We start from the raw sequence: 14,249 nt of genomic DNA, 5'->3' as shown, positions 1-14,249 counted from the left end.
TTTTTCATATGCACACATACATCACATATATCATAACTATGTATTGACTTTTTAAAAAAAATATTTATAGATACGTTTATTATGTTTTAGATATTTATATATACGCTAAATTTCCTACTAAGATTCTTATAATTTTGAGAAAGTAGCCCACACTTGCATTTATGTTCATCAAGGACTCAACCACCTTGCAAGTGGGCGACCTACTTGGACCAAATATTGCCCATAATCCCCCTAAAAAAAGGAACCCACCTTTGAAATTGACAAGATATTGCCCTTAACCCCCCTGAGAAAAGAAACCCACCTTTGAAATTTGAGTTCCATATGATTTTGCTGAGAAATTGGTTTTACTTAAAGGCCAAGGTGAGGATTTCAATTCTCAAGTTCAAATGTTAGCCTTGAGGCCACCCTACCTCTACCACACCCCTTGATTTTAATGGCTTGGGATTAAGCACTATTATTGATCCCAAAGAAAAAAGAAAAAAAAAATTTGAGGTTCAAGTGAGAAGTGGGTATCCGTGAAGGATGTACGCCTTCAATTGAGGCCACCCTACCTCTCCCAACCCTTGACTGTTATTCCTCCACTTGTTTGGATTTAAACCCATCGTTCTTCACCTCCAGATCAGCGTGTTATTCACACTTAAGTAATAGTAGTAGTACTAGTACTACTATGGCTGTGCAAACCTTAGATGTGTGTGCGATAAAGCCAATACATGAAACGGCAAGGCATAGGATTGTGCTGCCACCCGCGGATGTACACTTCCGAGGCTACCCTTACATAAGGGAGGTGTTGTTCTACAAGACGACAGCCGCCGCCGCCGACGACGATGCAGCTAATGTGGCCACCCTGATGGAGGGGCTGAAGCGCGGGCTGTCGAAGGTACTCGTGGAGTTCTATCCGGTGGCCGGGCGGCTTGTGGAGGAGCCGGACGGAAGCCTCAGCCTCGACTGTAACGACGCTGGAGTCGAGTTCGTCGAAGCCATCATCCATGCCTCCTTCGATGAGCTGGAGGCGCAACACTTCCCCATGCGAAGCTTCTTCGACGACCTGGTTCCCATGGCCCAATCTCGCTCTGGCCTCAATACAGACGATGTCATCCTCTCCATCCAGGTTTTCTCTGAGATTCAAAGAAAAACACAGAAACGCGAGAGAGAGAGAGAGAGAGAGAGAGAGAGAGAGAGATCTTTTCTACGTCTGATGGGGCTGTGCGCTCGCGCGCACGGAGAGAGAGAGAGATCTTTTCTACGCCTGATCGGGCTAGCAAATCTCGCCCGCTAGATTTTTCGATTATTTTGTTGTTAAGATGTGAAATAAAATTTCGAAATCTAGTGATTAGCATATCATAACACATGCACATGTGTGAACCTCGCAACTTGGAACAATGTGGACTTTAAAACCATGCACATAAAAGTTGCCTTACCCTACTTAAAACATTTATTAGTGATTGTCTCTAACTCTACTTAAGGTGCATGGCAGGTTACTAGATTCCAAGGAGGTGGAGGTATTGCAATTGGCTGTGCGTCAAGTCACATGGTCATGGATGGACACTCATATTGGCATTTTCTCAAGTCATGGGGCCAATGTTGCAGGGGTGAGGGTCTATCGCTAGCACCCTTTCATGTGCGAGGAGTACTGAGGCCAGAATGTTGGAGAGAACCTACAAAAGCTTATGAAAGCATCAAAATGGCAAGCAAGAAAAGTAGTTTTGTTTTTGCTACCTTGCCACCAAGGCCACCACCACAAGAGTTGCAAAGAGTGATACACTTCTCAAAAGGTGTTATAGAGAAGCTTAAGCAAGTCGCAATCAAAGAATCTGGAAATGCACAAATCAGTAGCTTCCAAGTGGTCATAGCATGCATGTGGAAACGGTTGATCGACGCGGAGGCTGACTTGCTACCACTCGACCAACACGTATGGCTTGTTTTACCAATTGACATGAGAAGTAGACTTTTGCCAAGCATAACCTCGGCTTACTTTGGCAATGCATTGCTAGATGCCCAAGTGCGCACGAGTCCTCATGAGCTTCTAGCAACACATGCCTTTGAGTGCACAGCTGGTCGTATCTGCGAAGCCATTCAAGAGGCCACCAAGGATGCTCACATCAAAGAAATCCTTGTTGATCCTCATTCTATAGCATCCTTGCATGAATCCATCTCCCATGGCACCAAGCTCACCGTAGTTTCCCAAGGCCCTAAATTTCCCGTATATGATATTGATTTTGGCTTTGGGACTCCTATTATAGTTCGCCCTGCTCGTACCAAAGAAAATGTTATATTTGTTTACCCTAGCAAGGATCTTGGTGGCATTGACATGTGTATTTGCCTCCACAATGATCATGTTCTCAATGCTTTCCTTCAACAATCTACCCCTACCATTGACCTTTGAGAACATATTCAAATATTTAATAATTGACATTTATAAAAAGGTATGTATTTAGAACATCAATCTTCGAGCATTGAGTCAATGATTATGATACTAAGCTTTCCCCATGAAGCTTTATAAAGGTACATTTAGAACATCAATCTTCAAGCATTGAGTTGATGATTATGATACTAAGCTATCACCATGAAGCTTTATAAAGGTGAACATGACGACACTTTATATTAGTTTTTTGTGACATTAGAGACATGAGAGATCTCTCCCCCCTCATGCTCTTAGCTTGGCCCTTCTCTTATTATTCCCTTTTAAAGTCCTCCGAAATTAAACAATATAAAGAAAAACATGGTAGATGCTGGAAAATAAAAGGTGATATTTACTCAACCCAAAAGAGACCCAAAATTACAAAACTTCAACCTTGTGGTTGTGTAAAAACTTAAACCTCCAAGCTCCTAATCTAGCCAATTTCTCTTTCTAATTCATGATCTTATTGTAATGAATCTATGGCTTGTGTCACAATATGTAAACACACTTGAACCCAAAATTACAAAACTTCAACTTAAAATATGTAGCGGAGGGTTTCTTACTAGAATAAGCTTCACTACCTTTGTGTAATTCCTATTAAGGCATTACTAGAATAAGCTTCTTGATGTGTGTAGCTCATGTTAAGGATATGTATAGTAGCATTACTTGTATTGGCCAAAATAAAAGTCTAAAATCCTTTTCCTTTAAGCTCTTTGAGGTGTGTAACTCCTATTAAGGAGTTACTAGAATAAGCTTCTTGAGGTGTGTAACTCTTGTTAAGGATTTGTGTAGTAGCATTACTTGTCTTGGACAAAATAAAATGCAACTGTGCGATTCTTACTCTCTATAACACCATTTTATCATGGAGTATAAGTAATCACCATCAAATGTTGCTTGATCTCGTGCTCCTCATATATTAGGCATTGAGTTCACTTGATGTGAATTCTCTTTCTCGATTTGTTTGAAACTTCTTTAGTCTCTTTTATGTCTCATCCTCTACACAGCTTTACCATATTTTGATTTTTCCAAAAGCTTTAGCCTTATCCCAAAGAAAATACACCCATATCTTCCTATTAATAGTCATCAAACAGTAAAAAAGAAGGAAAAGGAACCACCTAATGTAGTGGTGGTTGGCATTTTACTAGAAAGGTCTACATGTAAAAGCTCTAAAGGATGCTTGATTTCTTGTGGAAATGTATGCCAATGCTGCTTGCCCATTATACAAGCTTCACATGTAGCCATTCCTATGGTAGCTCATTCCCATCAATCTATTTTAAGTGTTATGCTTCTCTCTATTTTAAGTGTTATGCTTCTCTCTATCACTTTCTTGCTGCATGTTTGTGTGTGTTGCTACCTCGGAGGGTGCACTACTACTAGAAAACCCTAGGTATCATGTGTGTTCAAGAGGTATTAAAAAAAACCCTTAACTAAAATTTTCCCCCTAATAAAACAACCCCTCTTTACTTATGAACTAACGGATTTTTTTCTAAAGTTGAATTTAAAAACCCCTCCTGTTAATGTAATCCTGATAATTTTTCTCAATGTATCTAATTAAAAAACCCCTCCTATTGAACTCACGTGGTACATGAATATTTTTTGAGGTGAACCCCCCGAGGTTGCTACCTTTTGATCCACTCATATAAGCAGTATCATAGGGAAGTTCTCTTGGCCCTCACCCCCTTGTCATCTTCTCCTTGAGCTTCTCTTTTGAATATCTTAGATTAAATTATCCTCTTAACTGTAGAAGATATACCCTATGGGGTGTTATTAGCTATGTTAAAACAAACCTTTTGCACAATTCGGGGAATTTTGGGAACATTTCAGGGCTCATTCATATGCTATAAAGTTTTTGCAAACATCTCAAGGGAGTGTGAGTTCACACTATATTTATTCGATATTAGTTCTTTTGCATTATAGAAACATACATATTTGGTGTACAAACTGCCCAAGTATATGGAGCAAAACTGCCCAATATTGGGAGCAAAATTGCCCAAAAGTATGTTGAGCAAAATTTCCCAGTATAGAATGAATGCTATATGCATTATGTATTGGGCACACATGGGTGATTACATCATTTGTAAAAATGGGATCAGACACTATCCTTGGGTTTGCATTGCATTATTAAAAAAATGACACAAGATAAATATCAAAAGCACAAAAGATCTATCAACAATACATTAAAATATGTTGCTCACATGGAGCAAGAGCTGAAGGACAAGCTCGTGGCCCCAGCCATGAAAGAAGAAGAACATCTCTTTTCAAGAGGAGGATCAATAAGAAGTATCCTATTCCTAGGATAGATGAGCTGTTAGACCATTTCCATAGAGCCTAGATATTCACAAAGATTGATTTACAAACCGAATACTATGAGATAAGGATTAAAGTTCATGATATTCCCAAGGCGGTTTTTAATACATGGTATGGACATTATGAGTTCATAGTAATGTTATTCAGATGGATTGATTGCCCTTGCTACCTTTTATTGATTGACGAAATCTTGAAAGAGAATCTAGATGATTTTTTTAAAGTCTTCTGTTATTCTGGTTTACTCCAAGAATAATGTTGATCATGAGAATCATATGTGTAAAGTCTTGGAAACTCTTAAAAAGTAGAATGCCTCTAGAGTGGCCTCTTTTATGCTATCTTCACTACATGTTATTTTTACTCTAATTTCTTTGCCATCCACCTCGTCCCCTTTGTCTCCTCTTGTCTCTAGAGTGGCCTCTTTCATGCTATTTTCACTCTATGATATTTCCTCTCTAATTTTTTTCCATCCACCCCCATGCTATTTCCTCTTTGATTTCTTTTCCATTCACCTCCATGGTATTTCTATAATAATACCACTCTATGCTAATTCAACTTTGATTACCATCCCCCATCAACCTCTCTATGCTATTTCCACTTTGATTTCTTTACCATCCCCCATCAACCTCTCTATGCTATTTCCACTTTGATTTCTTTACCATCCCCATCAACCTCTCTGGCTCCCCCTACCTCTAGAGTGGCCTCTTTCATGAGTTTCCAATATTCTTACTAAACCATGATTTTTTTTTCCAAAATGGCAAGCATGTCGGCCTCTAGATCAATATCTATCTCCTCCTCTATCTCTACCTATGTCCATGTAGATGTTGGTGGAGCCAAGAAGCCCGTCTGGTCACCGCCCAGATTTTTCCATTTTGTAATAGACTATTGTGTGTGAAGATTTCTTGCTGCAACATCTTAGGGTTCACCCATTTTTTGATCTTACAAAATGGGAATTGGGATTTTCCCAAACTCTCTAATATGGTCTTTAAGTCCGAATAGAGAAACTATTAAGCAAGATAATCACCTCCAAATATTAGAGAAGAGGAACCTACATATTCAAGAGCTCCACCTAGTGCCCAATACACAAGAACCTCTCACTTGCTACATGTAGATAGTTGCCTGCACTCAACATAGAAGAAGCACTCGGCTACACGCATAGAAGAGATCACTTGCAAGCCTTGATGAGAGTTCAAAATAGTTATTGAAAAACTATTATTTCTTATAAAATACATTATTATTAAACCTTAGAATTAAGGCTTTTACCCCCATATTCCCTAGAGGGAATTCATATGTAAAAATCATTTCATTCTATTAGGGCTAATGCCTTTTCCATTATTACCTGTCTTCCATATGGTGATAGTGGATGTATGGGCAACAGAGCATCAAGAAGGGCCACGAGTAGTAATGGAAGTGATAAATTCACAAGAATCTATCAAGACTGTGAATAGTAGGGATGTTGATTAAGAAGAAAATCAAGAGCTGGAAAATGGGAAGGGCAATAAGGGGATCAAAAACAAATCACTAACCTTATGCAGAATGTACGAGGAATGGTGCGGACGATGAAGGAAATCCCACTTCAGAATGAGCATAATAGCGCTAATCTGGATAGGACAAGCCTAGTCAAGAAAAAGGAAGACATTTCAGTAGGCACAAGAGGCCACTAGTGATGATAAGATAATTGAAGAAGGGATGTAGAAGGGACAAATGGAGACTACAATAGCCCGGAGCAGGAAAAGCATCTTGGAAAAGGAAGAGGAAAATTATCCGGAGCGAGTCAGCATAAAAGAACTGATAGGGAAAGGTCAAGAGAAGGAAAAAGATAACAGTAAGGAAGAATGAAGGATGAGTAGAAGCCAAATTATGCCAAGTTAGGAAAGGGAGAAGCTAACTATAAAATGTAGAAATGTGGAAATAGCTCAGGACTGTGACATAGCTGTTCCAAAAGTGACTGTAAAAATAAGAGGGCAGAAGGTGTCACGAGTCATCCTGGATGGAGGATCAGGAGTCAGCATAATATGAGATAACCTAGGTAGGAAGATAGGAATCATAGAAATGTAGCCTGCTCTATTCAAATCAAGATGGTGGATCAACAGAGGGTTTGACCAATCGAAATCATCAGAGGAGAAAAAAATAAAGTAGCAAGATGTGTGTTCACTACTGTATGCATAGTCCTAAAGATGATTGAGATCACAGGAGCGTATCCCATGTTGTTGAGAAGAGTGCCGCTCTCAGGAGCAAAAAAATCAAACACAATTGGGAAACTGACATGATTGCAATATGTAAAATGGAAAGAAGAAGGTATGCATCTCGGTTATAGGAAAGGATAAGATTAGCCTGGCTAGTCGACCATTGCATGCAGAGGAACTAAACTACTTGGAAGTGTTAAAATTCAAGCAAAGTGATGAGCTATGGTAGATCAAATGCAAGAATCAACATCATTAGCAAAGTGATTAGATGATGATTAACACAAGATTAGTGAGCAATTAACTGATAGCTTAATGTAGGCATGGATACTCAAAAACCAACAAATACTCATTAGGCCAATGCCTCAATTTATAGTGTTTGCATCCACAAGATGCCAAGCATCTAATCCCACTAATCTCTCCTTGATTCACTCCGCTTATTTTGCTTGATTCTCTCCACCTCTTCACTTTTCCCAGAATATCTCCACACATCCTAGAACTTCTCATGCTACCCTTTATTCTCTTCCAGTAGATTCCACTCACCTTTTCATCACTACTGCTCACTCATTTACAGACTCTCTTTTATAGCCTCTTGCTAAGGGCTTGTTCCAGCACACACACCCATTCACTTGTATATTTCAACACTTCCCCTCAAGTGAAAAATCCTAGCACACCTAGATCCTATACCAAGTTTCCCTCTTACTTGGTAGCCTACAACTAGTGCCTCAAGTCCCTAACTCATAGTCCTTGACACACTCTCTATGTGTCCAAGGCTTACTATAAGTGCTCGCACATACATAAGTCTTACTATAAGTGCCCGTGACCTTGACTAAAGTGCTCACACATACATCTACCACATGGCCTACATCATCGGTGACTCAGAGGTAGTTCAACTTTGTTGGGGTAGGTTACATTGGGTTGTGGGGTTTCTCTCTCTCTTCCTTTTTCACATGGCTCCTCTTGGAGCCTCACATCTTCTCTTGTCTTCAGTCTTCTTGTTGTGGCACTTCACGCATCCATGTCTTCCTTTAATGCTTTGTCTAGCTCTTCTTTCAGTCTTCTTGTTGTGGCAGCTTCTCTTCACGCATCCATGTCTTCCTTCAATGCTTCGTCTAGCTCTTCTTTACGGAAAGAGATTCAGCCCACTATAATCAATGCACAAGTTGAGTCCCATACTCTTTCTTCTTAAAAAGTACTAGGGATACACGAGACTAGATGAATCCTTGTGTAAAGGTTGCCTCAATTGCTCCTTAAGCTCGATTACTTGTGAGCTCTTTTCTCTTAGGCTTCAAGAATCAATTATATCTTATGATTAACCTCACAAGTTGGGGGAATTTTAGTCAAATATTTTAGGAAATATGTCCGCATACTCTTTTAACCATTCTAGTTCCCTCGTATTTGACTCTTTTCTTATAAGTTTCAGCTTCACAACATAAATTGCTTTCTTATTTCTGAGTCCCTTTAATAACTTTGATGATTTAACAAGTTGTAGGGTGGGAGTTTAGTTACTCCAATCCCTTGTACCTTATTCTCATAAATATTTAAGAAGGATATGAACCCTTTGTGACAATAAATATTAGGTTAGCTATGAGCTCCTTATGAGTGAGCCAATCCCTTATACCTTATTCTCATAAATATTTAAGAAGGATATGAACCCTTTGTGACAATAAATATTAGGTTAGTTATGAGCTCCTTATGAGTGAGCCAATCCATTCAAAGTATTCCATTATACACACCTAAGGGTAATACTAAAAACTGAATTACATTTGTCTCATGGCATGTGAAAAGAACTTTTCCACTTGTTCCACTTACATTGGTTTCAACAACTTCTTCTTTTGGAATCTTGTCAAAATAAAAGAATGAGGGCTACTAAAATTAACCAAATCCTAAACTCTATACCTTGGAAAATCGAGAATCTTGAATCATTTAAGAACTATTGGTTCTGACCTTAGTGCTCAATTATGGATGGATTTTGCCTCTCTTCTCCTTCCTATGGTGAGCAACTATTATGCCATTGGAAGCAGCTGAATGGGCTAGAATTGGCCTCCTCTGATTTCTCTAATTATGAGGGGGAGGTTCTTGATTGCTTATTGTTGAGACCGCAAACCTCTAGAAGTAACATCTTGGAGCAGAGTGAGCTAGATAGGTGACAACAACTAGAGCATTTGGGTAGTCATACATGAAATATCATGGTTTGCTCTAGCATCTAAAGCACTTGAGCACTTTTTTGAGCTAGACCTACAAATCTCTCTTCATTTGAGGGAAATATTCTTGACCTCTAGGTAAACTAGCTTCCAACACTTGGCTCCAATCCTGATCTATATTCTACTTAGACTTGGGCATACTGAAATTTAAAGAATCTCTTTTTAGGGGAGGGGGCCAAAAAAACTACGACTAGGACATCTATTTGGGAAAGGCTTGGGAAGAGTACTGAACCATTTTGACTACTCTTCACTAAAAGAGGTATTTGCATTCTTCACTAGTTTGTCCAAATGAGGGTCCAATCTTTTGACAAACCGATGGAGGAGAGAGCATCATCATCCATTGTTAGAGCACATCTTACAAGGCTTACATAAGACTCGTGATATGCCTCAATAGGTTTTCCGTTTTGGATAGCTATAAGAACTCATTCATCTTTTCTTCCTGAAACCCAAGGGGACAAAATCTCGGATGAAGGCAGTTCTTCATGTCCTCCCATCTTAGGTGGAGTCTTGAATAAGGTGGTTGGATTCAACATAATTCCTCCAATTACTTCTATATCCACACTAGTAATCTTTCGCCTAGTAAGAGAGAGCCATCTGACTTCTATCATTATACTCTGCAATATAAAAATACTCATCCTTAGAGTCTATCCAGCTTAGCATTACCTCTTTGAGTTTGTTACCTGTACACCTCAAAAGCTGGAGGGAGGAATCTTACATCCTACCCCACTTAAAAAACGCGAGATGTCCTCATCTCGTAGGTGGAGTATGATCTCTTTCATCCTCTTCTTCTTCTTCAATCACTTCGAGCGTTACTGCCTTGGAAGTGGACGTCCGATTTGGAAACATCACTCTTTGACTTCTCCTATTTTGAGGCGGAGGACATGCATTTCTTTGGATTAAAACTGCGGGTTGGTTAGACGGTCTACCTCTGGGATTTCTCTGATTTTGGCGGAAAGAAACCTGATTACTCTGGAAGGAAGGAGCTGGAGTCTCGAATCTTGATCCCTGATTTCCCCGCCCTCAAAACTTTGTTCCAAAAGGTGTTGGGCAATCCATACTACGATGTCCAAATCCTTAACAGTTATAGCATTTCACTCCCTTGTTTAAGGGTGGAATTTTGAAGTTGAATTCCAAGGGATTGAGTTCCAGGAAAGAACATTTCTTCCATTTTGGAGCTTCCCATATCTTGTGTTTGACCCTTATATCTCTTAGACGGTGGAAGGTTGGAATCACCTTGTGGAGCTAAAAACCTTTTGAAAGGTGATGGTGCTGGCTTCGACGGGACCTTGACATCAAAGGCCTTGGCAAAATCCTTCGCCATCCGCACTGCTTCGGCCATGGAAACTGGCTTGGCATTCTTCACTACTAGGATATTCAAAGGTTCGTTTAGGAACTTGGCCATCAGCTGTTCTTCATCCAGCGGTGGCGAGTATTTGAGGAGGAGAGTGAACGCTTGGTGATATACTTCAATAGTTCTGCTCCCCTGGATTAACTTTAAGAATTCGTTCATCTTTGTTTCCAAAAAGCCGGGAGGACAGAATCTCATTTTAGGTAAATTTTGAGATCATTCCATGTCTGAGTGTTTCTATCCACACGGTTTGTCTCGCAGTGGTTTCTCCATGCTACTCTAGCTGTTTCTACTATCTTCAGCCTTGCAAGAGCCATTTTGTTCTTCTCATTGTACCCGGTGACATCGAAGTACTCTTCCATTGCTTCGATGCACTTCTCCACAGTCTCGCCCAAATTTTCCCCTTCACCCTTGAAAGGTCCAGGTTGCAATTTATGAAGAGTTTTACGAACATCCAAGTCGAGCTCTTCCTCATCGATTTGGGGGTTATATTTCCTACCACGATGACCTCGATCCATGATCCTATCAATACGAAAATTCTTGTTAAGTCCTTTTATTTACAATTCAAATCCGACTTTAGATCCAGCTGATTCTGGGGTTCTTTAGATTGGTCAACTCTCCATAGAATCATGGGATAAAGATCCCTTATATAGAACTCATTATCAGATAACATTTCTTTCAGAACATATCATTCATATTCGTAACACAATAATGGTCCATCAGACCAAAAATTCCATCTGAACATTCCTCTATGGAAGTTTTAGTTAAGCAAGTTCTCAATTTGTCATCCATTAACTTGATCCACCGGGTCAAGTGTTAACAGTAGCAATCTGACAGCACAATCCACTAATCTCATAGTGATTTGCTGAAGTCATTATCATCATTCCAGTTACGAACATCATCACACAGGGACTCGTCCCATTCATCCTCATTGTGGCTTTGCTCAACTTATCGCTTTTCAACCAAAATTCAGGAATAATTATTTTTCAATCAGAATCCAAATCAACTCATCAGTTCTCAACTAGAGTTTTAAAATCATATCAACAACATTCAAATTCATCATCTGGATAGCATTTTTGGTTATAATTTCAAGGTCTTAGATTTACTCGTATATACTGCTAGTAAAGAGCTGCTAAAGAGCTGCAGTTATACCCTCGGTATATACGGGTAGTCACGGTCCTTGGAATTATAAGGTAAATACCATCATGTCTAGGCCTCAAGCAAGTCAGGGATTTCATACAATTGCGGTACTTTCATCTGAAGACCCAATTACCAAATTACGAATTTCAGTCTAAATATTTATTTGTATGAATTTCATCACACAATTTCAACCTTTTACTGTTTCTTCATAAAGTTTTGACATTTTTGGCTTCTCGGTTGATCCACTTTAATTAATTCGCTCTAATATGAGCTGAAAGATCCCTACCCCTCCGCGCAACGGATTTGGGGGTGCTAGTAGCGGAAGTAGCACTCCTTGCGCGGGGCAGGATCCCTCACTTGGGGCCTCGCCCCCATGGATATCCGAAAAAGAGACTAATCCCTCGGTTCTTCACAAAAATCAAACCCGGAACAACTTCCCTCGCCCAAAAAACACAGGCGATTCCTCCAGGATATTTTTACTCTAACGTAGTTAGGGGCATTACAGACCAAACTGATCCGACTGAACCTGTGAGTCTCTTGGTCAGATCAAGGAAGAAACTTGTACTTGGATCATAGAAACCAACGCTTTTTTTCCCATCGAGAGGCACAACCATTGATTCTTTTTCCATAGAACAATTACTATCTGGGATTTACTTCATCTATGGTACTATAACAGAATTGAGTCTCATTTTACGGATCCATCAGTCTAGCCTAACCCCATCCAATCCCATGGGTTAGCCAACCGCCCACCACTGTAGTGATGGGATCCAATTAAGAATTTGGTTAGGTTTTGTCCCGGGTACCAGGGAAAAGAGTTCCTAGGCCCCCTAGCCGGATATTCATGCAAATTTAACGCCAGTCACACCACTTACACACCCAATATGAAATTGCTTTCTTCACAGATTCAGCTATCTTTAAAACAATCATTTAATGAAACCAAAGTGTCACTAATCATAATCCTCCAAAATATCCGGTTGAATCCTAATTTCCAATCATTCCTTCTCATCGGTGTACCTATGGCATCATTGGCAACCAGAACGCTCACCACCTGTCCCTCAGGGGCCTTTTCGAAAGTTCCTAGCTCATAGTACCCGACAATATAATCACTTATAAAAATCAAGATGGAATCTCCGTTGAAGATCAACAAGATCAACCAACAGCTCCATATAAAAGAGCCATGGACTCATCCTTTGAGGACCAGCAGCAGCAAGGTGACCTAGCGCTTCACTCATAGGTCGCTTCCTTGGTCCCTCATCCACTGTACCGGAATCTCACCATTTAAATCGAGGCTGGTCAAGACCTCGGCCGACTTCGACTCTTCGTCAGCTGTTGCAACTTTATCAGTTAGACGACCTTAATCACAAGACGGTCAAAATGCTTCCCCAGCATTCTTGACATAAAACAGTCATTTAGAAATAGTTCATAAATACAGTTTCTATAACGAACTCTCGTCTTTCCACATTGTTCCACATCAATCCACATTGCTTAATCCACATTCATTTCATATGTATTCTCATTCTCATCCAATCACATCATTTTCCATCTCATCGCATCTTTCCTCATTTATCCTCATCAGATCTCATCCACTCGATCTACCCATATTCACATCTCATCACATCACATTCATTCACATCTTATCCATTCTTACACATCTATCCCATATTCACATCCCATCACATCACATATCATCCATTCACATCTATCCCAATTTACATCATATCTCATCACATCCATTTCACATCACATCTCATTCATTCACATCCCAATTCACATGACATCACATCTCATCCATTCACATCCCCTATTATTCATTCACATCCTGATTCACATGACATCACATCTCATCCATTCACATCACATATCATTCATTCACATCCTAATTCACATGACATCATATCTCATCCATTTACATCCCGATTCACATCACATTACATCTCATCCATTTACTCACATCGGCGTCACATCCTCTGACATACACATCCACATCCATTCTTTCACATACACATCCACATCCATACATCCACATCCATTCTTCCACATGCACATCCACATACACATCCACATCCATACATCCACATCCATTCTTCCACATACACATCCACATTCATTCTTCCACATACACATCCACATCCACATACGCATCCACATCCATACATCCACATCCACATCCATATCCATTCTTCCACATACACATCCATGTACTTCCCATCTCACCTTTCACATATCCTCTCATCTCATTATTCACATCCTCATCCATTTCATTACATCACATCTTATCACATCCTATTTTCATCTTATCATATTCATTCACATCCTATCGCATCCCATACACATCTTATCACATCCTATCACATCCCATACACATCTTATCACATCCATTCACATCCATTCACATCCCATACACATCTTATCACATCCTATCACATCCCATACACATCTTATCACATCCTATTTTCATCTTATCACATTCATTCACATCCTATCGCATCCCATACACATCTTATCATATCCTATCACATCCCATACACATCTTATCACATCCATTCACATCCCATACACATCTTATCACACCCATTCACATGCTATTCTAATTTAATACCTTTTTCTAGTTTGATACCGATAATGGGACTTTTTCTAAATTTCTACCAACTGTTTGGCCTAATCAAAGGTTC

General features: G+C 39.7%; 1 protein-coding gene across 1 annotated transcript; it reads left to right on the top strand.

Annotated features, from left to right (window-relative positions):
* The first annotated feature begins 637 nt into the window (after nucleotides 1–637).
* Nucleotides 638–2,461, top strand: LOC147614249 (shikimate O-hydroxycinnamoyltransferase-like). Its single transcript, XM_086780430.1, has 2 exons — nucleotides 638–1,108; nucleotides 1,475–2,461. Exons 1-2 carry the CDS (start codon nucleotides 668–670, stop codon nucleotides 2,381–2,383), a joined length of 1,350 nt encoding a protein of 449 aa, XP_086636556.1. The 5' UTR covers nucleotides 638–667; the 3' UTR covers nucleotides 2,384–2,461.
* The last annotated feature ends 11,788 nt before the right edge of the window (nucleotides 2,462–14,249 follow it).

This window comes from Cibotium barometz, chromosome 42 (assembly GCF_041138505.1).
Source record: "Cibotium barometz isolate CiBa-2024 chromosome 42, ASM4113850v1, whole genome shotgun sequence".
Lineage (NCBI taxonomy): Eukaryota > Viridiplantae > Streptophyta > Polypodiopsida > Cyatheales > Cibotiaceae > Cibotium > Cibotium barometz.
This window is presented reverse-complemented; position numbering and strand designations above follow the sequence as displayed.